Source organism: Dryobates pubescens, chromosome 14, assembly GCF_014839835.1.
Source record: "Dryobates pubescens isolate bDryPub1 chromosome 14, bDryPub1.pri, whole genome shotgun sequence".
Lineage (NCBI taxonomy): Eukaryota > Metazoa > Chordata > Aves > Piciformes > Picidae > Dryobates > Dryobates pubescens.
Window position 1 is genome coordinate 11,179,075 of NC_071625.1, and position 26,517 is coordinate 11,205,591.

General features: G+C 36.8%; 1 protein-coding gene across 1 annotated transcript in view; it reads right to left on the reverse strand.

Annotated features, from left to right (window-relative positions):
- Window positions 1-226: 226 nt before the first annotated feature.
- CSMD3 (CUB and Sushi multiple domains 3) overlaps window positions 227-26,517 on the reverse strand; it is a 386,198-nt gene continuing 359,907 nt past the window's right edge. The window contains exons 61-71 of the mRNA XM_009905784.2: window positions 24,722-24,895; window positions 21,662-21,835; window positions 21,308-21,381; window positions 14,300-14,411; window positions 12,999-13,178; window positions 8,572-8,637; window positions 7,810-7,968; window positions 5,935-6,047; window positions 3,828-3,915; window positions 1,826-1,961; window positions 227-476 (exon numbers count right to left, since the gene is read on the reverse strand). Coding sequence (XP_009904086.2) covers window positions 317-476; window positions 1,826-1,961; window positions 3,828-3,915; window positions 5,935-6,047; window positions 7,810-7,968; window positions 8,572-8,637; window positions 12,999-13,178; window positions 14,300-14,411; window positions 21,308-21,381; window positions 21,662-21,835; window positions 24,722-24,895 — 1,436 coding nt within the window. The 3' untranslated portion in view covers window positions 227-316. The remainder of the gene's footprint in view (window positions 477-1,825; window positions 1,962-3,827; window positions 3,916-5,934; window positions 6,048-7,809; window positions 7,969-8,571; window positions 8,638-12,998; window positions 13,179-14,299; window positions 14,412-21,307; window positions 21,382-21,661; window positions 21,836-24,721; window positions 24,896-26,517) is intronic.

Consider the following 26,517-nt stretch of genomic DNA (forward strand, 5'->3'; position numbering starts at 1 on the left):
TTTATGTTTTAGAATAACCTCCTTTTTTAAAAAAGCAAATAAACTGTGAGTAGCACTCATGGAGTGCAGCAAATGTTTTTAAAATGCTCCGTGGCGTACACGAAGAAGAATTCTGATCCAGTTTATGAAAACCAAAATCAAAACAAAATAACCATTATCCATTCTTGTCTATCATCCTCAGGAAAAGGTGACCCAGTATATCCTGAAAAGTGTGCTTTAATTTTTTTTTTCATTGTTTTTTTCTTTTAATCAGTGAACTGTGTGTGCACTGTGTGGTGTGTCAATTGCCAGACTTTCAAGATATATCTGTACCGCATTATACCATTGTGCAAACGGTGTTCAGGTTGGGGTCAAATCGTACGGCTTTCCCTTCCACGGACTTTGCATTTGTGTCATACATGGGGTTTTCAAAAGCAGCTTGTCCATTATTATTTTCATGTACAGAGCATCCTGTATACTGTGTTTTAGGTGCAGTCCTGTAGAAGAAAGAAAGTATTTGTAACTGCAGTTTTCCTCATTCCCCATGACTTGGATGTCATTTAAGAATCCAAAAAGAATTTAGCTTCCAGGTCCAGTTGTGGGAGCTAAATGCAACATCTCAATTTCATATATAATTCTTCTATTCTCAGTTTTTCTTTCTGTGCTAAGAATTGATATTCTATCACAATTTAAGGGATTTACAATTCATTTAAAATGTTGTTCAATTAAAAGCTTAGTTAAAAATCTGAGAAAAGGTAGGTATTTCCACCTGGATGATCAGATGATAAATAGTTAAGAGCACAACAAAACCTTATAAAGACGCAATCATTCCCCAGCCAGATGACTGAGATTTTCTGTTCCCTTTGGAGACTCAACAAGTTTGTTAAGACTGAATTTATAGGTGAAAGATCTTCATTTATAGTAAATAATTCAAAATACCAAAGTTCAATCCCTTGCAAATATTTAATCTATACTGTTATGCAAAATGAATATTGTATTGTACAGCAACAATATAAAGTGCAAAGACAAGTGCTTACAGAATGCACTTAATAACAAATGTCTAATAAATTATAAGAGTATATTTTCACCTTCTGAAGCAGTTTAAAAATGATGGCACATGTTTTAAACTAATGTTAACCTGCAGGATATATTGCTGTCTATTATTGTCAGGTAGATACCACCATTTTGATAGGCAGTAGGCAAAGAATTGCCTACAAAGAATTGTCATAGAAGTGATTAAATTTTCTTTAGTCATTGAATGATTTAAAGCTATAGGAAGACTACTTGACACTAAATCCAAAGAAGGAATACCAGCCTTGCTAACATGAACAAAATTCTTGAACTTAAACTAATGAAACTGAGAAGACTGGTGGGTATGTAAAGTAATTGCATATGAACTAATTATTTCAGATGTAGAAACAGTTTCATAATGAAATCTCTCAATGACATAATAGTTGTACAAGCTAATAAACAGAGCAGGCATTAAAATACATTTCTCCAGATATGCCTCATAATTCTGTCACATAAAAAAACCCAACTACAATGCAAGCAATCTACAGCAAGTGCACACTAACTCTATCCATTATATTATTCCCTATAGGCCAATCATTTATAGTACCCATTTTGTTATCATAAAGAGTGAAATTTATAACCTTTTAAATAGGTAGGAATAGGTAGTAGAGCATACTACAATAAACTGATCTCTCAGTTGTTGTGCCAGATCTTAATGGAGGTAGGAAAAACTGCCTGCATGCATATTTTGCAAACATCTTGTGGTTTTACAGAATATTTTCTTCACTCTAGCAAAGTCTGAAGGCAATAGAAACACCAAATGATTTGTACTTACCTTTGTTTATAAAGATAAAAGCCAAAACCAGCAAATATAAGGGCAAAGAAAGGCACAAGGATAGCAATGGCCACTGAACTACTATTTGTACCATGTGGTTGATTAGAAGAATTTGAACCTTCAGACATGTTAAGACCTAAAAAGAATAATAAGACAAAATAAATATCGTATTTATTATCCTGTGCACATACTACTCAGTAACTTCAGAATTCAGTAACACTTTGTCATCATTGGTGAGGGACTTTTCAGGGTGTCAGGACTAGGGGGAATGGAGCAAAAATAGAAATGGGTAGATTCAGACTTGATGTTAAGAAGTTCTTCACCATGAGGGTGGTGAGACACTGGAACAGCTTGCCCAGGGAGGTGGTAGAAGCCCCATCCCTGGAGGTTTTTAAGGCCAGGCTGGATGTGGATCTGAGCAACCTGATCTAGTGTGAGGTGTTCTTGGCCATGGCACAGGGCTTGGAACTAGATGATGTTTGAGGTCCCTTTCAACCCTAACGATTCTGTGATTCTATGATTATAAAATGTTCAGCTGTATACATAAAGCTGTAAGCTGAGATCTGGAAAGTAAATGTAGATATCATATTGTGGTTAGTAAGCGGATGCAACATGTTGGGAGAACAATACCTACACTCTTATGTAACAAATATCTTATTGCACAATTCTGTATGTGATTGAAGTTTTGAACATTATTAACCCACGTTAATGTAATACATTACCAAAGAAAAAATATAATAATGTGCATGTTAGATTGATAATATTACTAATATTTGTATTATTTCAGAAAACAAACATGATTTCAAGGAAAGGGCAAATCACCTGAACAGACAAACTGAAATTTCACCATGTTGATTTCATTAGGCACTGCTATTGATAAGCAGAGTGAAAGAGGTAGGAACTATTGTGAAGAGCTAAAGCCAGTTAGAGGTGAAAATTAAAAGTATGATGTGCTGCATGTTTGAAGAAAACAAGATATACACCTTTATCAGAAAAGGAATAGCAATACAGCTTCAAAGTTAATTGTTAGAGCTTTGATCTCATAGAATCATAGAATCAACCAGGTTGGAAAAGACCTCAGAGGTCACCAAGACCAACCTATTACCTTATACCCAACACCTCCTGACAACTAAACCATGGCTTCAATTGCCACATCCAATCCTTTTATGAACACCTCCAGGGATGGTGACTCCACCACCTCCCTGGCAGCACATTCCAATGGCAAATCACTCTGAGTTTCTTGATCTTACAAGGCAATACATAGAAATTAAAACAAACAAGCAAATAGAAATAAATATTAACATAACCATGTGCTAAAGTAAGGAAAAATAAGTATTCACAAAATTAAATGTTGTGAGGAAAACTGTATGGGAATTTCACCTGAAGATAAGAACTCTAAGGAGTAAATTAGAAATAAATTAAGTAAAAGTAAATTAAAGTATTTTTATTAAATAGTGCAACAGAATGATATTACAAAGCTCTGTTACCAAAGCTGTCTTCTCCAAGAAAGAATAAAAATTAGTAGTTTGGTGCAAAATAGAACCAAGAAGTCAATTTTTAAGAAATAAATGTTTATCAAGCATTTTTTTTCTTCTTAAGAGGAATATAAAGATTTAATTGGAAAGTTAGCCTTTTCACTCTTCTAGAAAATATTTAGGTGAAATGTGTTTCAGCAACACGAGTAAGAGATAAGGTTTGCAAAACATTCTGTGGCATGGGTTTTCTAAATAGTGACTAAATGCATTTTACACATATTCATAGAAAATCTTTGCTCAAAAGATTGCAGATGTATAGCTGTACTAAGTAGTATCTTGTTAGGCATCAATAACTGCTGACAACTTCTGGCAAAACACTCTTTCTAACTATTACTTAAATATATTGATATCTCAGTATTCCATGAAAGGCCAATACTAAGCATCCTGTAGATATCCTAATACCACTGGGCATAATAAAACAGGATATGGAACAATGAACAGGCAAAAGCTTAGAATTTGCTGAATACCTAATCTTTGAAGTCCAAATTGTCCATAATCTTTACCCTGGATGAATCCTTGAAAAACATATGTTGCTCCATCAGGTTCAGCAGACACCTGCAGACAAAAAGTACTCTGAACTAAATGGGGAAAAGTTTGTTGCAAGTAGGTATTTGGAAGAGAGATATCCTAAAATGTTTGACTGTCAGTTTTATTCTGTATTAAAAAACATCAAAGCATCCTTTTTTTTTTTCCCCTTTCCCTAGGCAATTCAATATTAAAGACAGAACTTAATATTAAAGCAACAACTTATTTATGGTGGTTTAAGGTCACATAGTATTACTTTTCACTACATTATCTATTAAAACCAAGAGAACTTGAAAGTTTCTGGTAATTGAAGATGTCAGTATGTCAAAGGATCTTACATACTTCCTAATTACATGATTTGTTTGGGAAGTAAATGACAAAAGTCATATTGCTGGTAATCCTAAGCATGAGAGTATTGAGGTTTTAATGATTACTTAAAAAGTAAATAAAAAAAGACTGCATTCAATTGATCTTTCACTGTTCTTATCCCAATAATTACTTAATTATACCACTGCAGACCAGAAGAATATTGAATGAGAACTTGCTACAAGAGCAAAATATGCTTTAATAAGCTAAAAGACTTGTGGGAGGGAGGAAAGGGTGGAAATTCTATTAATAACTCCTTTATAGGGTAAGTACATTCTAAACTAACATCTCTTATTCAAATTTACAGGTACTTGCTTCCCAAGATAATTATTAGGTTTAAATTCAGGGTGCTCAGACAGTTGTTTTTTTTCCAAGTTTTCCCTTAAGCTTCCCTTTCTCAAGGCAACAGTACATCTTCAGAAATGACCTGAAGCTACTTTTTTTTCCTGAAGAAAGGGGGTGTTTCTCAGATTAATATCTTACTTTGGGCTAAAGTAGCCTGACTTATTCCAAGATTAAAAAATAAATTAAATTAAAAAGAAAAAAGAAGTTAAAAAGAACAATATGTAAATAGCCTATGGAATGCCAGGACTCTTCTGTATACTTTTACACATTTAGAAGTGTGAAAGTAAATTTCTTGCTTTTACCATATCCTTTTCACCTGAGGAGCATACTCATGAAGCCTAAAGTTTGCACAAACCAAGGAAGTTTAGACCTTTTACAAGTATATATAGCATTTAAGCGGGTTAGGGTTTTTTCCTCTGGTTTTGGTTTTACACCTTTTTAAGAATTATTATGGAAGTAGTGCCACAAGTTATACATTTATGCATACACTTCACTGTACACCTCTGCTCTTCTATTGGCATGTGCACCCATACTGGTTTCCCTGTAGTGCTTTACCAGTATGTGAAACGTAAGAAAACAGACTCCTTGAAAAATAAGACAGTGTAATAGGGATGTATGAGTGTTCATCATAATCCAAATTATGATAAGCTCTTTCTTCTCTGAAAAAAAAAATATTTTCTTCTCTGCTAAATAAAGTGTCTGAGACCCCTAACATACTCAGCTTTTTACAGGCTTAAGCACTATCTTGGGCATTGTTTGTTTTTCCTGCCTGTTCTCTGGAGGGATTTCCTTCTCATGTTTTAAACACATCCCAGCCATCTGGGCTGTTACTTCTTTTTACTCCTTGCATTCACCTCTCCTCTTCTCCTCTCTTTCAAAGAATAGGCTCAGACCCAGAACCTCTAAGGAATTTAATGCTTAATTGGAGCATTTTATTTGGTTTTCCCTGTACACATAACATTTCAGCTTTCTCATGGCATTTCTTAAAATATCACCAAAAAAATAAAATATTACTTCTGGTCTAATGAGAAACATTTGTATTATATTATTGTCACATATATTGTGTCATTATAAATTGATAAAATGTCTCAATATATTGAAATGAAATTCAAAGAGAAGGAAAAGAAAGGCTTCTGTGTTAACATGCAATATAATTGTGCCTATCAGTCCCTCAGACTGATCTCCTGTATCTTGTAAGGAAATTTTCATTTCATTTAACAAATCAGCATTCAGAAACAAGACTCTTTTTGGTCTGTCTCAGCATTTTTTGGGGTGTAGAACAACAGCATGTTTACAAATAAAACCAATCTTTCTCTTTTGTAGCAGAAAGATACTCACAAAACCATCCATAGCCCATTTTTCCTCTTTCAACTTGCTCACGGATGTATGGGAAGGGGCTTTAATGAGATATATGTGGAGCATTAGCCGAGCTTCCTGGCTTTTATACACTCCTGTAGAAGACGGTGTTAAAAATTTTTATTTATGTTAACCAGAGGAACAATTTCATCTTTAAGCATTTAATCTATTGCTTTAGAAAGGGAAAGTGGTAAAAATAGGCAGCCCTGTTACCAACACTGCAATTTAGTAAGATGCATTCTTTTGTGAAATTATTTCAGTTATCACAGGATCTCAATAGAAATGGTTTTTAGCTTAGCCTGTAGAGAGGACAGAAGGGAAACCATATACACACAGCTGTTACTTAACAGTTATGGTAGCAAGTCTTAGACAGAAAAAATATTGACAACATTTATAACCATTGATAAAATGCCATCTCAGCCTTCTCCAGGATAAGCAGCCCCAGGTCTGTCAGCCTTTCCTTGTAAGATGGATGTTCTCTGCATATTTTCATAGCCCTTCACTGGACACTCTCAAATTCTTCCTAGTCACTCTAGAACTGGGGAGTCCAGAACTGGACACAGTATTCCAGATGTGGCCTTATTAAGACAGAGCACAGAGGGAAGAGAACCTCCCTCGACCTCTTCTTAATGCACCACAGGATACCATCAGCCTTCTTGCTCACAGGGGCACCATTACTGACACATCACTGGCCCATGATTGTTATCCACCAGAATTCCAAGGTCCTTCTCTGCAGAAATGCTTTTCAGCAGGTCAACCCCTAACATGTACTGGAGCATTCCTCTCTAGGGGAGGAATAACCTCTTAGAGATTACATAGCTGAAACCAGATGGACACCACATGATAGAATAAATTCACTCAGACAGTCAGAATGAAAACAGTTACAAGACAGAAAGTATTTTATGTATCATTCAGTCCATCTATGGTTTGGCTCTTCAAAGGACACCTACAAAAATCTCTTCAACAGACAAATCTATTGACAAAACCTGACCATTCTGCTAGAAACTAGAAACTAAGAGCACTTCTTTGTCCCATCACATTCTTCCTGCAGACCACCTCTCCCAGAAATACATGGGTTGAACGTTTCCTCCTTTTTTCCCCAACAATTTAATGTTCTGTCACTTCTGTCCTTGCTAACAACTCTGGGATAAAACGTGGTGTTAAACTACTTCAGAGAAAAAAGTCCTTAAATGATGAACAAGATTAAAACCAGCAGTGTTCAGTCAGCATATAACTGTGATTTTTAGGCTTCTTCAGTCCTTGTAAAAATATTGTAGTTTTAATAAGCTAAATTTTGAGTGATAATATGCTTATTCATACCCTTGTGCCATAACCTGCCACTCCTCTGGTATGACTGGCCTGTGTGGCTGTGATCTCTCAATATTAAGAATGAAACAGTTTGAAAAATCAACAAAAACTATAAACTCAAATATTTTTTTAATTGTATTTTTGGTTTGCTTGCCTGTAAAGCCTCATCTGCAGTTTCTGCTAATGGTTCACAGCATAGAAAACTGTGCATATTGTGCCAACGTAATTATAGCAACAGTGCTCGGTGTGGCAGGAACTGGAATATCACAAACCAAGAGCGCATGAAAAGGCTTCCTCTGAAAACACAGCATGAGAATCAGGGCAGTTCTTTCACTCCTTATTGACTATTAACTCAAAATATAATAGAAATGGTGAGAGAAAGAAAAGGTGGAAGAATCCCTACCTTTGAAAACAAACTGAAATAGAATGAAAATTTATTTGATAAGGTAAGGAAGTTTCCAGATGTTAGCAACTTTAGTGCTATGCAGGGAACCAATGCATATAAGGCATAAAAAAAATAAATAGAAATGAATTTTTCTTATTGCATACCTGATAGTAGCAATTCCATATTGCTGTTTGTAAGTGTTGCATTTACTCTTCCTGAAGTTGCATTGAAACTGGTGACTGTCAAAGTCATGGGCTGCTTCTTGTTTTTATAATTGTAAGATCCTTTCCATATATAATTTTGGGCAAATACATCATCAGGAACTATACAGACATCAAACATATTTCAAAGCATATTATAATATTTCATATTTATGAAGTCAAGCATCCAACATGATATATGACAAATATTAGCATTTTCTCTACTTCACCATTTCTATTTTAAAGTCTATTAGGCGTAATCTTCATCTATAAAGCACAGAAACCTGGCATGAATATTTATGAAAGAGATGTATTTGTTCTGAAGTACACAACCACAACTCCACCCTCATTTGCTCCTTTAGGCAAATACAGACATGTCCTACACTTAAACCAACTTCACAAAATCTAATTTAACAGCTGTAAACAGCTGCAGAATATTTTGTATGCCAGCACAGACAGTCAGGGACATTCAGCTAGGATTAAATTTTGCAGAAAGCTCTCATCACATAACAGTTAGAAATTGTGTGTATGGATATAAAAAAATACCATATAGTTTAGATGGATTTAAGCATTGAGGAATAATTTAATTAATTAGGGGGTTGCTCTGTTAATGTAATACCTAATCTAACACCCTTTTATTTGTTCTAATCCATTCAGTGCAGTCTCATAGATTCTCATCTTTTCTACAGAGATTCTTCAAAACAACATATACCTCAAAGTACTTACCACTTAGTTTGGGACTTGGTGTTCCCAAAGCTGGCCTGGGATCTTTCACTAATATTTTGGAACCAGCTGTTAGAAAGAATGCATGACAAAAAGACAAATTAATAGCAAATATATTACATGGAAACCAAGAAATTAATTTCTATAATGAATTTTATTTGTTATAAAGGATATAAGATAAAGTTTCAAACTCAGATATGAATGAGATTTCAGTCATTATCAAGCCTTAGAATCATAGGTGCACATGCCCACCAATTTATTCCATTAACATGTTTTCCTCTAAGTTAGTCACCTGGATGCTACCAAATTTATTTACAATACTTAAGCAACTTACACTTCAGAATCTGTGTTTCAGAATTCACAGCCTTGGTACTTAATATGTGAGGTGTCCTCTAACACAGCTAAGGCAAGTTAGATCATTTAAACTGACATCCACATGAAACAGCACTGAGATTAGTGTTTTGAACCTAAGTAATGTAACACCAAACAGTGAAGAGGTACATTACAAGGGTGTTTAAAAATACGTTACTCTCTAAGACTTAATAATCTTCAACAGTAGTGAGTGAGACATCTTGTGTTCAAGATTGAAAACCCAAAGATACATGCTTAATCCCTTAACAGCGGGGGAGGGGGAAAGTCCCTGTTTCTTTAAAGAATAACAACAGAAAGAAAGAAACAAATGAGACTGTCCACAGTACCTCCAACTACTCAGGTGATTTGAGCACTGGAATTTGGAGAATTTAATTTCTTCTCTGCTTAGCAGGAACTCTCCCAACACTGAAGATGAAGAACTAAATGCAATGGGACAGTGTCATTTCCTGCAGCTGAAGCTATTTTATTTTGCAGAAACTAATTTGGATTCACCAGACTATAAAGAGGACATATAATTCTGTCTCCTAATGTAGAATACTCTCATGCAGCACTGCACTCCATTCCTTGCTTCAGTAGTTACTTCAGTATTTTGGATCTTGGCTTTGAACCCAGACCTTTTCTCTCTGATCTATCCTCTAGAGAAAAATACACAAGAAAAGGAACTTCTTTCTCCCTGAGTGAAGCACTTTCTGCATTGAAAGGAAACTTTATCAAGATGTACTGAGAATATATTTTTTTTTAAATTGAGAATAACTTTTAGGTTATTACAGAAGACTTGCTCTTGTTATATAGATTTTAACTGGTGAGAAACAAGGGCAGAGGTTGGAATTCAGTCTGAAGTTCTCATGCTTGTTACTACTGAATGATTAATCTCCATTTTCTCTCTATTTTGAAAGAAACCTACTGAACTTCACTGAACATGGTTGACCTGGAGGGCTTGCTTCAATAGCATATGCTTTCTGACTACATCAAGCTCAGGTTGGAAATATCTGGATCATATTTTCCAAAGGATTTTAGTATAAAAAGTTGCTGAGTCAATCAGTCACTTCTCAAAGTGAACACATTTCTAGACAAGTTCCACACTAAAAAAAAAATAAATATAATTCTTAACCTGTTTAAGTTGTGGGTTTGTGTTTAGGGAGTTCAGGTTTGTAGATCCATGTATTTTCTCAATATGACTTACAAGATTGCAGGTTTTTTAAAGGACCACGTTCCAGTTTAATTTCCCTACAAATTCTTTCAGAGCACTCAGCTCCAAATACTTTATTCCTTTTCATACATGTTTTGCAGTTCACAATCACAGATGAACAACCTAACCTGGTTCTCTTCTCCCTTGCATAGAAGAGCGCTGTTTCATCCATTTGTGATAGGCAAATTTAAATATATTTAAGAGATATTTTACTTCACCTAATTAGACTTAATACTTTACAATATATTGCTCACTTTTCACTTTCTGCACTGCTAAACAGACCTCTGATGCTAATCTTTTTTTGTATTTCTGTAACATTGCTTCAGGACATTGGGAAACTAAGTTATATGATGAGATAGATACACTCATAATTGCCATCTAATACTTTAAAAAAAATTCCAATAAAAGTTTCTCATAATCAGATAGGACAGCTAATACTACTGGTTTCTATATCATCAGCAAAAAATTATTGGATCAAAATACAACCCATGAATTACACTTGGCCCTGCCAAAACAACTCCTTAGCGCTGAACAAGTCATAAGCTTCCTGGCAGCTTGCTTTCTAACACTTTCCCAAAGCTCTGTTCAGTTCTCCCCCAGCACTTGCCTGGCATGTAATGCCAGGACATCTGGGTTTTTTTTAGTAATACAAAATATTCATTTCCTATTTCCCTTTCAAGTAACAGTGTTCAGCTATATAGCCTTTGAAAGAGCCCTGGGGATAACCATCTGAAACATTAGGTATCAGTGATCTGAAGGTGCTTTAATTATTCAGGGAATAAAATTCCAAACAGTTTTTATACTTGAGGATGTTTCTGATTTCACATGAAAAACACCAGTTTTGCTAGGAGATTCTTCATGCTCTGCCATGACAACGTGCATCACTACATCACTGACAAAATAGAGACATTTGTCTGCAAGTATATTGTTGCTTACACACAAATAAAAAATTATATTCAATCCTATGGATTAATTCCATGCAATGATTCAGATGTCTACTTGGACTTTACATACCTTCTCAAGTACTAGAACAGAGTAATATTTAGGTTGGAAAAGAACTTTGAGATCATTGAGTCCAAACATAACCTAACACTGCCAAGTCCAGCACTATACCACATCCCTAAGCATCACATCTCCAGGGATGGTAACTGAACTGCTTTCCCGGATAGCCTGTTTCAATGCTTGACAGCCCTTTTGGTAAAGACATTTTTTTCTAATATCCAGTCTAAACCTGCCCTAGGGCAATTTGACTTCATTTCTTCTCATCTTTTGATTTGTTACTTTGGGAGAACAGACCAACCCCAGACTTGCTATGGCCTCCTTTCACACAGTTAGAGTGATAAGGTCTCCCTTTATTCTCTTTAGACCTTTTACCAGCTTTATTGCTCTTCTCTGGACACAGAGCTCATCAGTATACTTGTAATGAGGGGCCCAAAACTGAACTCAGTATTCAAAATGCATCTTCATCAGTGCTGAGTACAGGGGGAAAATTATTTCCCTAGCTCTGCTGGCCAAACTCTTTCTGATATGAGCCAGGATGTTATTTGCCTTCTTATCCCATGGGCACACAGCTGGCTCACATTCAGCTGACTGACAACCAACACTTCTAGGTCTTGTTCTATCAGGCAGCTTTCCAGTGACTCTTCCAGCACTCTGTAGTGCTGCACAGGGTTGTAGTGACCTAAATGAATTACCTGTCACTTGGCCTTGTTGAATCTCACACAACTGACCTCAGTTGAAGCAGATTGGTACCTGCACCTGAGCTGATGTCACCTTCCCAAGCACTAAGGGCAGACTGACAAGTCTGTAGTTCCCCAGATCCTTCTTCTGTCCCTTCTTATAAATGGCCATAACATTTGTTAACTTCCATTCAGTTGGCACCGCCTCAGTTAACTAGGACTGCTGGTAAATGATTGGTGAACACTAATGCCAGCTCCCTCAGTACCGTTAGGTGGATGCCATCCCATACTGTCTTTAAAGGCAACTATCCAAATTAATTTCTCCCTATATAACCTCATCCTTTTAGTCCTCCTGAGTTGCCTGCCCTTTTTTCCAATGGTCATAAACTACCCTCCCTCTTTTTTTTTTTTTTTTCTCCTCCTTCTCCTGTACCTTTTTGATTTCCTTCTTGAGGAATGCTCAGCCTTCTTGAACTACTTTGCCCTTCAGGGCTGCCCCTCAAAGGACTCTTTCAACTGGTCTCCTAAACATGCCAAAGCCCTTCAGAAGCCCAAGGTAGCAGTTCAGCTTGCCCTCCTCCTTACTTATCCAAGAATCAAAAACCATATCATTTTAGACTAGACTAGACTAGACTAGAATTAACCAGGTTGGAAGAGACCTTTGAGATCATCGAGTCCAACCTATCATCCAACACTATCTAATTTTGTGATCTTTATGGTCAAGATATCCTCCAACTATTTTACCATCCACAAGTCCTTCTCTGTTCACAATAAACAGGTCCAGAAGGACACCTTCTCTAGCTGGTACACTCACCAGCTATGTCAGGAAGTCATGATCCACACATCCAGAAACCTCCTGAACTGTTTCATTCTGTTGTATTGTATTTCTAACAGACATCTGGTGAGTTGAAGGCCTTCATGAGGACAAGGGACAGCAATTGTAAGACTACATGAAAGTACATGTCCCATTAAACACAACTGGCAATTAGTTACCCTCTCAGGTGTTCTCTTTGACATTCTGTCTTATGTTGATTAGATGGTGTTGGATGATAGGTTGGACTTGATGATCTTGAAGGTCTTTTCCAACCTGGTTAGTTTCATATTCTGTATTCCATATTCCATGTTATTAGACTGCAAGTAAAGAAAATCACTGAAATACAAGAGATGCAGTGGGAAACAGAAGAGCTTACCTTCACAAACTGGAACTTTCCCAGTCCATGTGCCATCAGACCTACAGGCTCTATGTTCTGATCCTCCTGCCAGGAAGAAGCCTGGCTGACAAGTATAAATCAATGTGTAACCAAGTGAGGGAAGGTCCATTCCTGCAACATTGGCGTGGATTGGAGTTTCTGGTTGTTTACAGCTGTGAGCTGCAAAGAAAAGAGAAAATATCCTTTAATCAAAATAGGGAAAACATTTCTTAAAAAAATAATCAATACTTGTTCCAACAGATAATTAACAAAAATAACATATTACTATGTTTTAAATTCACATTCAAAATGACTATATAGTCTATAAATTATTGATCAGAGCATTTTAGAATATCCCCTTTGATTTCAAGGGATCAAGAACCAACTTAAATACACATGCACAACAAAAATTACTTATCTGCATATGTGAACATAAACAGCACAAAGCTTACAACAGTTAAAAGCAAGCCTGGCTTGTGACTTTCATGACTTATGATATCTATGTGGCATTGAATAACAGTAAATAAACAGATCATTTGGAAAACTCTGTGGAAGGTGAACAGTAGGTGAGGCCAGCATAAACATCAGGCAAAAATATTAATTACCTAATCTCATGCGTAGTGTCTTGTATCAGACTCTGTCTTATGTTGTCCCAAAACCATTACACCCTCAAGAGCAGAGCTCATCTTTCAACATACTGATTTGCTGTTTGCTTAGGGGGAATGCTAGCACCAACTGAAACACTAATGCATTTTTGTTTCTTTTTTTTCCTGTGGATATGCTTTCCATACATTCAAGTGATTCTATAATATCAGACTTCATGAGGTGAGAATATTTCCAGAAAAATTCAGCTGGATAGCTGGAAAACTAGAAAGATTAACCATGATGCTATGGCTTCAGTAAATCAGCACTGTTTGTTGAAATGAAAAAGATCTGAGAAATTAAGTGCTACTTCCTGCATGCAAATAAGATTCTCCCCATTTCAAAATCTAAAAAAAAAAATCCAATTACAATCCCTTTTAATCTGTCTTAACATACCCTAAAAACACTACTAAGTTGGGAAAAAGATCAAACTCTTTTAACTCATTGTAACAATCCGCTCTGGTACAAGTTGGAGTTGTCCTCACCACCTCCTCTCTTCATTGGAAGGACTGCATTTTCATAGGTAGAAATTTGCTATTTTCAGGATCTCTCTAGATAAGAAGCTGTTATTCTCAACATTTTTTTTTTTTTTCAATGTATAAACTGTTGTAGAAAAATGTAAGCACAAATGATAAACCAAGAATCTAACACTGACTTACGTATACACTCTGGCTGGACTCCACTCCATGTAAGATCAGGAAGGCAAGTTCGTGTTGTTGAGCCGTGGAGCAGGTGTCCTTTTTTACACTGAAATTGCACGATATTTCCTACCTGTTGAAAGGTAGACAACACAATAATATTGTTCTGAGGAAGTACTAGTTGGGATTTTTTTTTTCTCCAAAATTCTATAGGAAACTCCTTCACATAACACAGGCTTGATAAACTGTGATGGTCTTTCTGTAGAAAATAAATTAATTTAATGAAACATTTTCATATGGAATAAATATTTGCTTCATTGCCATCTTTCCCCAAACTGAAATCCTCCATGGAATAGAATTGAAAGAATAGAATGGAATAGAATAGAATAGAATAGAATAGAATAGAATAGAATAGAATTAACCAGGTTGGAAAAGGTCATTGAGATCATCGAGCCCAACCTATCATCCAACAATACCTAATCAACTAAACCATGGCACCAAGAGCCCCTGGTACCAAGGAAGACAATACTTCAACACTGTCTTCAACACTGTCTTTAAAACCAGGACCCATTCAATCTTGCTCACACAAAAAATCCAACCAAAACCAAACTTCCCCTTAAGTGTTAAATGCAGTTTCTTAATATACATGTGATTAGGAACTTCATTTTTCTTCCCATTTTATTCTTTCAAAATTGACTCCTGCTCATTTAAAGGGGAAAAAAAATTACAAGCAACGTGTGAATGTGTGATTATCGCAAATAAAAATTTCAGCAAATTAATTAAAAAAATGACTTTGGGGGAAGCCCATTCTGCAGTGCTGTTACGGCAAGGGCAGCAGGTGGCGCTCCAATACAGCCGTCGCCGGGCTTTAAAATTCGCTGCCTCGAGATGTTCTGATTTGTTGGAATCTTTGGTTATATAGCGTGCATACAGGCACTAGTGGGGATAGCTGATCAAACAGATGAAATATCTTTGTTCACCGTACTGGGTTTAGGGAAGAACTGTTCTATGTGCAACAGTGTTTGCATCCATCCAGAAAGAAAAAAAGGTTTCCATGTATACTGCTTAAGCATCTCTGTTCCATGGCTACCTTTTTGACACTGTCATTTGTGGTTTAGATATTCCCCAAATCACTACCACTTACTTTTCCTTTGGCTAAGAACCAAAGGTCATATGTTTGCTATTCTCTAAGAGGAGAAAGAACAATCTCAGGAAAAAAGAAAAAGGAAAAGGGAAAGGGGAAAAGGGAAAGGGGAAAAGGGAAAGGGAAAAAGGGAAAGGGGAAAGGGGAAAAGGGAAAGGGAAAAAAGGAAAGTGAAAGGGAAAGGGAAAGGGAAAAAAGGAAAGTGAAAGGGAAAGGGAAAGGGAAAAAATGAAAGGGAAAGGGAAAGAAGAAAAAGAAAAAGAAAAAGAAAAAGAAAAAGAAAAAGAAAAAGAAAAAGAAAAAGAGAAAAAGAAAAAGAGAAAAAGAAAAAACAACACCCAACCCCCCCAAAAAACACAACCTGAATCCATTTATAAAGTGTAAGTATTATAGATATTTTTCCACTAAAATAATGTAATAATAATATATAATATCAATAAAGAATAAATCATTATCCTTTTAATTTCCTAAGTTGCTTAGAAGAATATATTTATAGCTGTCATGAGTTATTCCACAATGAATTTTTTTAGACTTCAGTTCCCCAGAGAACACAAAGATAAACTAACAAGCTTCTCTATCCCTTGCAATTCATGACAAAGGATCAAAAGGTCAGCAGAGTATCAGTTATTTTTTCATACTAATTTTAGAATCATGGTTTAGGTGAATGACAATGCAACTCATTAAGTCTTTGCTGGATCTATAGCTTGGTAGCCCAATAATACAGTAACAGGCTGAGGAGTTTGCAAGACCTATGGGCAGAGGCTTGCCAAGCTTCCTTTGTCTTGAGCTATCTAGAGTTTTATTGGTCTTTTTTAAAAACATGTTTTAACTGTAACATCCAACTGTCTTGTGTTCAAGTGGCTATGACTAACAGCTTTATATCCATAGCAGAAACAAAAAGCTATTATGTGCAGAAGAAACTATGTGATCACCAGTGTGATGCAGGAATACAGGCCTGGCACTGCAATGATAGCGAAGGCCCTGAAAAGTGAGATACAGGATACCATGAAGAGGACCACAGTGTGGGTATGATAAGAGACATAACACAGGCTCAGCACTAGACATCTCACTGCTGTGAACAACCCACCCATTCATGGTCAGTTAAAGAAATGCAGACTTGGACAGAATGGAGTTTCAGGGGTAAAAAAGAATAAATATTTAATACAGGTGAAATGTGCCTTACAGAGTAGATTGGAATATAATGTGAAGTTGCAGTGGGATAAAAGTATATCAGAAACAGTATAAATAACCCCAGGTAAATCAAGAGTGACAAAGACAAAAAGATACCCAAACCCGCTCTGAAAAAAACGATGGTAACACAAACAAGCATACACCCCAAACCAAAACAACAACAACCAACCCAACCAAACTAAACCATAATTCCAACAAGAAACCACAAACCAACCAAACCAACAACCCCCAAACCCAGGACACCAAAGTAAGCAAGTAGAATAGACTCAACATAGTAGAATAGACTAGACCAGGTTGAAAGAGACCTTCAAGATCATCACGTTCAACCTATCACCACCTAATCAACTAAAAAAGTAAACAAACCCTGTCCCCTCCCCTCCCCACAAAAAAGAGAGAGAAGGAAAAATCAGTCACATTAACATTCCTGTCAGTTACGCACTCCAGATTCTGACACTAAGATGTCCTGCTGACCTGGCTGAAGACACAGACCTCAGGATTCTGAGAAGCAGGAGGAACCAGGAAAATTACATGGTGTCTGACAAGGCTTAAATTACATTTCCATTGATGCAGTGATGGTGCTAGCTGGGTCAATGGAGACAGCTATACTGTGATAGTGAAGCATTACTATTGGAATTTCCTCCTACAATCCAATCAACACTAAAGTTTCTATAATCATTATATTCACAGGAGGAGTTTATTTGCAATACCATTCCACATCTGCAGATCAAGTTTGATATGGCATTTCATAAAATGAAACCCAAGAGCTAACACAGTACAACCACTACTGCAATGTGGCTATTTTCCTTCCAAAATTCAGACTGCCCTTTGGTTCCCTTCAGGCTTTGATGTAGGGGAAAATAGCTGAATTTCTACAAAAACATGTGTTGGAAAAGTATGAGAAGTAATAAATCTTACATGGATGACTGATTGGTCTAAGGAGTCCTAAAATGTTCCTTTGATTCAGGAGTATCTTGTGTTACAACTGCTTACAGTGAAAGTGCTATAAGCAATTTTCTATGTTCCTAGCAATATATCTGAAGAAACATTTCAAAACCACCATTTCTTTCCAAGGAGTAATGTATTTTCCAGATTACAGATGAAGTCAGTAGTGACTAAGTTCTGTTTTGTCTTCATTGTAACACACTGTTAAGGTGGATCTGTCAAACCCAAAATACTCAGATGAAAAGCAAATATCCTGGAAGTACATATTCGTAACAATTAAAGCAAGTGATGCTACTTATTTGGATGCTATGTCTGGTATCTAAGCAGAACTAAACTGGCATTTTTATGTTATTAGAATGAAGAACCTGAACTGCTTCTGCCTGATGAATTCAATACCAAACAACAAAACCTACACAAAATTATGTTACCTCTTCATTACAAAGCTCCTATTTAACTGTTGCATAAGCTCTATTTGCCTGTTGTTTAAAATAGTAGATAAGGGATCTATCAGACAAAAGAAAATGAAGACCGTGTAATCTTCAGTGTTTTGCTATGGATGGAAGCAAAATCAAAGAATCATAGACACACAGACTTATCTCAGATGGAAAACACCTTTAAGGTCATCAAGTCTAGACATTAACTAACTCTACCAAGTTTGTTGCTAAACCATGTCCCATAGCACAACATCCATGCATCTTTTAAACACCTGCAGGGACAGAGCTTCAACCACCTCTCTGGGGAGCCTACTCCAGTGAAGATGTTTCTTCTAATACCTGATTTAAACCTCTTAGCGCAACTGGAGGCCACTTCCTCTTGTCCTACCACTTGTTACTTGGGGGACTGACACCCACCTTGCTACAACCTCCTTTCAGTTGTAGAGAGTGAGAAGGTCTCCCCTGAACCTTCTTTTCTCCAGAATCCTAGTTCCTTCAGCCACTCCTTACAAAACCTCTTCTCCAGACCCTCCACCAGCTTCATCACCTTTCTATGGATCCCCTCCAGCATCTCCAAGTCTTTCTTGTAATGAAAGCCCCAAAACTGAATGCAGTACTTATTATCCCATTTATATAGGAAGTTAATTATAGTATAATAGAAGTTAATTTATAATATGTTGGTGGTTTAAATTAGTCATAGCATTATTGAATATATGGTAATGTAATATTTCTTTCCAGGATCTACAGAGAATAACTTGTTTAAAACTGATAATTTTCACAGTTGTTTCCACTCAATAAAGAGCTAAACTCAGCTTCATCTGTACTATTAATACTCCTACCCTGTTCTGTACTAACTAAGCAACCATACTTAAAGTAACCAGAAACTGCAAGCAGACATTTGGTTACAATATAAAGCCAAATTTAGTGCATAGGTGTAAGTGTAAGTTGCTGGCTAGGAAACTATAGCTTATACAGTTTAAATCTGGTAGACACTAACCTTACAACTGTGGGATCAAGGTTATAAATCCTGCCAGCAGTTACAATCCTTTTAGAAATTATTTATCAGCTGACATTATGCCTGGTTATTTTGACAGTTCCTTGTTAGCTGTGAGTGATGCTTTCATCCACAACTACAACAACTACATCACAAATGAGAAATTCTGCATTGGCCTCTTCAGTGATAGAAAAGCCATTAATATGCCAGAGAAACTGTGAAAATAAAATTGTAGAAAATGGTCATTGCAATGATTCATTTCTTACACAGTTGAATAAAGAGTTGCCCTCTAGCATAACACTGTATTGCACCAAAAGGAAGCTAGCGCAAAGACTGCCTGTGGCCGTTTGACGCTGTGCCTTTAAGAAAGGCACAAACCACCACACTGCCCCTGTAAATTCTCTCTTGGCATGAGACAGTACACCATCCTCTGGAGAAAATGGAGAGAATTATATTACCACTTGCCTATGATTGTTACCTAGCACAATCTGAAAACCTGAAGACTGCTAAAACAACTACTAAGCAGGAATAATGCCAGCAAATGGCAACTCAAAGAAATTTTTGGCCGTGAAACTATACAAATTCTTTGCTTTCAAAAACTAACTTCACTTTGTAAACCTACTCAAACTTCAATCAACCTTTCATCACATTTCTGGCAATCAGCAATTTTCATTTAACTCCTTGTACTAGTCAGGCACCACATAAAATTTGGGAGCTGCTAGTTACTGTTATGCCTGGTTGTCTTCTTGTGTCTGGAGCTTTCAACCCAGACACAAAACATAGATGTAGTATGATAGTTTAGACTCTCTCTCGGTTTGTAGCTGCCTTATCAAATTATCTCCTAGAAAATTACAGGACACACTTTTGCATGTGCATACCCTGCACCCATGAAAACATCTCACAGATGTCACTGCCTTTTGTGATGCAGAAAATCAGAAATTCAGAAACATTTTCGCTTTCATAATTGTACGAGAAGCGTATACAAACGCCATTTGTCACAACACATTTTTGTAGAAAGGCAGCCAACAGCCTCCTGGGCTGCATCAGGCAGATCATACCCCTCAGACAGAGAGAGGTGATTCTTTCCCTCTTTTCAGCATCTCTGAGGCATAAATGGGTGCCAAGTCCACCCAGGCTTCCAGTGCAAGAGAGACAGGGATACTGAGACAAATGATGGCCATAAAGGTGACAAAGAGACTACAGCATCTGAAATACAAAGAGTGGCTCAAAGAGCTCGGATTATCCAGTCTTCAAAGGAAAAGATCCAAGGGGAATCTTATCAGTGTATATTAAAACTTACTGAGTGCAGGAAAGGCTACAGAGATGGACTTTTTCAGTGATGCTTAGTGACAGAGTAAGAGGAAAAAGATATAAATTGAAACAGGAAATTCTGTTTATGAAAAATAGGTTTCCCTGCAACAGTGATCAACTTGAAACAGGTTTCCAAGAATGTCTCCATCTCTCGAATTATTCAAAGCCACCTGGACACAGACCTGATCAACCTGCTCTAGCTGACCCTGCTTTGAGAAGGAGAGTTGAAGTTCTCCTGAGATGCCTGACACTCTCTGTTAGGCCATATAATTTCCAAATGTAGCAACAGAATTGCTCTCAGTAAAAAAAAAAAAAAAGAAAAGTAAATTTTAAAATCCACTGGTTTTTAGTGTGTGTCCACACTAGCAGTTTGGCACACAGAAAAAAGAAAGTCCATGTGATAAAAAGTATGTATCATAGAAACACAGAATTAACAAGGTTGGAAAAGACCTCAGAGATCATCAAGTCCAACCTGTCACCCAACACCTCAGGAATACTAAACCATGGCACCAAGTGTCACGCCCAATCCCCTCTTGAACACCTCCAGGGATGGTGGCTCCACCACCTCCCTGGGCAGCACATTCCAACAGCTAACAACTCTCTCTATGAAGAACTTTCTCCTCACCTTGAGCCTAAACTTCCCCTGGTGCAGTTTGAGACCGTGTCCTCTTGTTCTGGTGTTGGGAGAAGAGACCAACCCCCTCCTGGCTACAACCTCCCTTCAGGTAGTTATAGACAGCAATAAGGTTTCCCCTGAGCCTCCTCTTCTCCATGCTAGGGGTGATGAGATGCTAAACTCCTTCAACTTGTTCACCAGTGTTTCACAGAGTATATTGCTAATAGGGCCACAAGGTCAATGCAATCCAACCACCAGAAATAAGGAAACAGAGCAACACTGCATGCAAGCAACCAGGTCTTGAGCAATTTATGGACCTCTAATCAGAAGCTTGTAGACTTTGAGGTATTCTGAAAAAAATTTAATATGCAAGTTAATTAAAAATAGCATACTTTACCTGGTAGCCAAATGTGTTGTTTTGCGACCCATGCCTTGGGACCCCCGGATTTTCACATGCTGTGCGAGTAGGTTCTTAAAAACAAATGACAACAAGTTAAAGGCAAACCAAATTACAGTATCTTACTGAAACACAGGAATGTATCACAACACTGAGCATATTCAACAACAGGCAGTAAGTCAACATGAAAAATAAAAATAAAGTTACTTGATTCTTCCAGGGTATAGAGTAACACCAGGATAATTCAAAAGGGCTGAAAACTCCTGGATTGCTTTAGCAAGAAAATTAATGATGAGTATTTCAATAATATGAGTGTGTGGTGGTTTGGCCCAGGCTGGGGGCCAGATGCCTTACCTATACATCGAGGAGAAGAACCACTCCACATGCCATCTGCTTGGCAAATCCTGGTGCTGGAGCCAACCAAAATAAAAGGAAGATTGCAGCTGAAAGAGACTTCTGACTGATAGATGAAGCTTTTTCCTTCTCTTTTCCCTTGAGCAGGTACTCCAGGGTCACCACAAAACTTCGCTGTGGGAAAAGAGTCATAGAAACAGAATGTAAACAAAAATACCACCTGAACTCAGTCAAGCAGTTAGTCCAAATTCCTTTATACACAAGTCAAGTGTGAAAATATTTAATAGGAACTAAAAGAGAGAGTAGACAGCCAATCTTTGGACTGCTTCGGTTTGCAGTAGTTTTGCTAGCTATTCAAAATGCCTACACAGTACCTCGTAGTTGACTCTCAAGTTTACACAACACATTTTAATAAGGTCCAAATATTCACAGCTCACTGCTTCCCAAATTACACAGCTCTGCAAATCCTCCTAAAGAGAGTAATCAGAGAGTGTACCCGACCTTCATGTCAATTTCTTCTCCTCTCTGCCACCTACCCGGTGCTCAATATTTTTGTATGACTAAAGAATTTGTCAGATATATTTTATGGATCCTAAATTCTTAATTACTTCCTCATCCTAAGAAGATCTATGAATTTTGGACAGTGTCACACAGTGAACCTCACTATGTGGTTGACAGATTATGGTTGCAATCTAGATTTTCATTAGAAAATTCTGTGGAAGTCTTAATTTGGAAATACATGAAACTTACAAACTTTCAACACAGAGGTTTGAAATTGTCTCCTGAACAGTTTGTTGTTTTTTGTGGGTGTTTTGTTGTGTTGTTTTTTTAATACCAACAAAGTAGTAACCACTACTTTGGTTTGGGGTGGGGGGGTGGGGGGGTGGAATCTTCACATTAAAAAAGGAGGTTTTAGAAAATTAGTTATTACTTTATAAAACAAGGTAAACTCCACTGTGTAGTTGTCATTCAACTTTACCCAACTGTTGAATAGTTACTGAATATCTGCACTCTATATAGGTAACCATGGAAACCAGGGAGCATGGCAAAATACAACAGCTTTCCTCTGCTGTGAGAACAAGGGAGTATAGAACAAACTACAGCTGCAGTAAACTGGAATCTCTGGGAGTACTCCCACTCCATGGAAATATTTTCCTAAGGACTCTGAAAGCCTTTAACACAGAGAGGACTATGGAGCTCCAGCACTAAGTCTATGATGCTAATCTCATTGTTTAAAGACATTTGATTGCTAAACTGCAAGTTTTATCCATATAGGAATTTTCAGGCATAGGTCTATGTATTTTTTTGCCATTTCTTGCCAAGCTTATAAAACCAGCAGTCCTTTACTCAAATTACTGCATGAGTAATTCAGCAGACAAATCTATTAGGTCGAGGATGACAAATACTCAACCAAAGACATGATCATATTCCATTCTGAATACTTATTTCATATTATAACTATATCTTGCTTATCTTCAGCTACAGGCTCCGTGGAACCAAGCTGGGAACTAAATATCTGATGTCAAGAACTGCTTAAAGATTGCTCATTGAAAATGACTTTCACCAGCTCCCTTCCATTTATGCCAGATGGCAGCCAGTTTAAGCATTTTGACAAGCACTGGCTGCCTGTTGATTTCTCTTGCAAGCCAATGGATAACCACTGCATAATAACATTCAGGTAATGTAATCCCTGCATGCAACAAACTTTAATTTCTAGGCAGCTGCATTCCATGTTAACTATGACTTCTAAACAGCTTTAAGGTGAGCCCTTCTTTTCAGACTACATTGCAGTATTGACTATTTCAACCTCTAAGGTGACAAATAGCTTGTGGTATCCAAAAATTAATATCTCAACAATATATCAACCAAGAACAATTAAAAGTGGTTTTATATGGTCTTTGATATCCATAATATACTGGACTGTAGAAGAGCTACATCAGATAACTTAAACAACAAATGGTAGGGATTTTTCCTTCCAGAAACAATGCCTTCCACCATGTTCCAGCTCTGGCACATACAGGTTCGGCAGCACTATGCAACTCTGCTGAAAATACGAGACTATCATTGAGGAAAAGAAAATAAAAGGAAAAGACATCTATATGATATGTTTTCATAGTAATAGGTTAAACCTGAAACAGAGAATGTTTTTCGTAGGGAGAGATGAAGAATGCAAAAAAATAGTAAAAGAATTGAGAACTGCATTTTGCAACATTCAACAAGCTCAACTTCTTGGCAAGCTTGAATTAAACTTCAGAAACTGTAAAGCCAACAGGATTAAATTATCCTCTTCCAGTTAGACTCCTTGCTTAAGACCATTATGGAGTTCCAGTGGTATAGATTATTCTAAAACTAACTACAGAGCCTCCTTCTTCAGTGAAATCACTTGAGTATCTCTTGGAAGCATCACAGTCACTTATTTAAAAAGATTTTGTAAATAATGAGTGGAATGACACTAACCTAAAGACAAAGCCATATTTACTAGTGTAATGACATTTGCAGCAATATAACCGGTTATAACTTTCAGGTTAACAAAATTTCCTGCACCGAGCATATAACTTCATTTAGTGTAGGGGGAAAAAATAGCCAACTGTCAAGGAACTACCCTGGGGTCCAGCCAGCATTAAAAACAGAATGAAATCTCTGTTTAGGATGAGTAATGAAAAGAGATTAAAATGAAGCCTCCCATAGTCTATATGTAGCTGTATTTGAAAACAAGATAGCACATCTTCATCTTGTTTTGTCTTGGATCATTTGGTACACATTGCCTGTAATATTTTGTGTGTGTATTTGTATTCGAAGCTTCCTATATGTTCCCATAGGAGAGGTTTTTGTGTCCTCTTCAATGTATAAATTATGTTACAGTTTAGAAAATACAGAAGGATTGTATTTGTCCCAGGTTTGAGATGAACTGAGCCACTGCTAAAAAAAAAGAAAATAAGAAAGGGGGGGAAAAAAAGGGGTGTAGGGATGGGGAGAGGGGAGGGGAGAGGGGACAAAAAATTAAAGAGGGAAAAACCAGTATAGGTGAACAAAGAAGAGGACTCTAAGGTAAATACATACGCAAGCACTGAGGTACTTCACCACTCCATGTTCCATTACCAACGCAAGTCAAAACAGCAGGAAAAGAGAGTTCATATCCTGGTGAGCACACATAGCTAACGCTAAATCCCCAGTCCAAGTTTGTTCCTTCCAACCTTCCATTAGAGATCAGCGGAGGAGTTGGGCAGGTAACAGCTGCAATAATATTCAAAATAATTAGGCCCAGCTGCTGTAAATATTCCCCATGTCCATAATTACTAGAAGAACCATATGTGGTAATTTCACCTTTTTTAGAGGACAATACAGTCAGGACATGCTATCTTCCTCACTGTATTCTTGCCACATTTCCTGAAGTTAGTACTTCTGGTTTCCTCCATTTAGGAGAAAATGGCTGATTGAAGAAGTGTCTTAAATAAAACAAGATGCTGCATCAAACCAAATAGGAAGACTACCTAAAAATCAGTATGGAGGCTAAGATGCCTATAACATTTAAAATAAGTCTGGTACTATACAAATCTTGTTTGTCTATTTAGACATCATAGAGTACAACATAGAGTCAGATACTTTCTTCCTGTTAACCATCTTAGACATTAATTAGATACTAATGCCCAGAGATAAAATTCCAGGACAGTTATTCCAAAATATGTCTTGAAAACCTGTTTCTAAGAACCATAATTTGGATAGCATTTGATTAAAGAATAGCTCCTTGATGAAAAACGTGTAGCTTCTCCTAGAGGGAGAAAATCTAAGGGTTTGAAATCTCTTGAAATTGTTAGTGTTGTTACTTCTAAAAAGACCAACAAGAAATATTTCAGTATAGTTTCTCATTTCCAGGCATCCTATGAAAGTACAGAAACATCTACTCAGCTGTGAGAAAGAGGACTGAAAAACACTGCAGGCGGACATGCAGAGAGAACTGTGGTGATTAAAATAAAAGTGTTGCTCACTGGATAACATGGTAGTAAAAGGCAACTGCTAATTGAGATTTGAAGGAAAAAGGGTATAAAAGACATGAAAGAGAAAGGTCTGAATCAAAAAGAGAAAAAGGGAGAAAAACTATGGTAGCAAAAGAGAAAGAAACAGTAAATGAAAATAAATGCTGACTAAAAATTAAGCAGATAACATGTTACAAGAATGGAGAGAATTAAATGCTGCTGCACTCATAACCTTTACACTTATGTTTAGACAGCTGTCATCTTGCAAGCTCAGAAGAATCAGAGGCAGTAGATCAGTTGTACTGTATATTTGAATGTGATATGCAGAATGTTCACCATGTACCATTTCTTCATTCTTATTATACTCTTGAGTGAGAGAATCTCAAGTATTTACACACAAAGATGTTCTTTAGTCATCACTCATAGCTGTTTGAGAATGCTGGATGAAAGTAGTACTATTATCAAACAATCCTTTGCCAACCAGCAAACCAAATCTACATTTGCAGCCCCTCTTTTTAATGTTTCTCTTGCTGATTTGTATTATAAAAAATAAAATAAAATAAAGCCACACACACACAAAAAAAAAACCACAAAAGCAAAGCAAACCAAAACAATAACAACACAACCAACCAGACCAGACAGTGTTATTGTCACACTTTCATGATGCTTTAACAAGAGTAAATTAAATAAATGCTCCAAGCAACAAATCTGTGCCCATTCTTAAGAGCTTCAAGACTAGTCCTTTTGAAAAAGATCTTTGTTGTAGTTTCTCAGCTGAGTAACAAAGGAAGACATACCCAACAATAATTAGGAAATGAGATAGAAGAAGTGACATGAAAATAGCTGCAATATCAGAATTTTGGGGGGAACACAAAAAGCAAA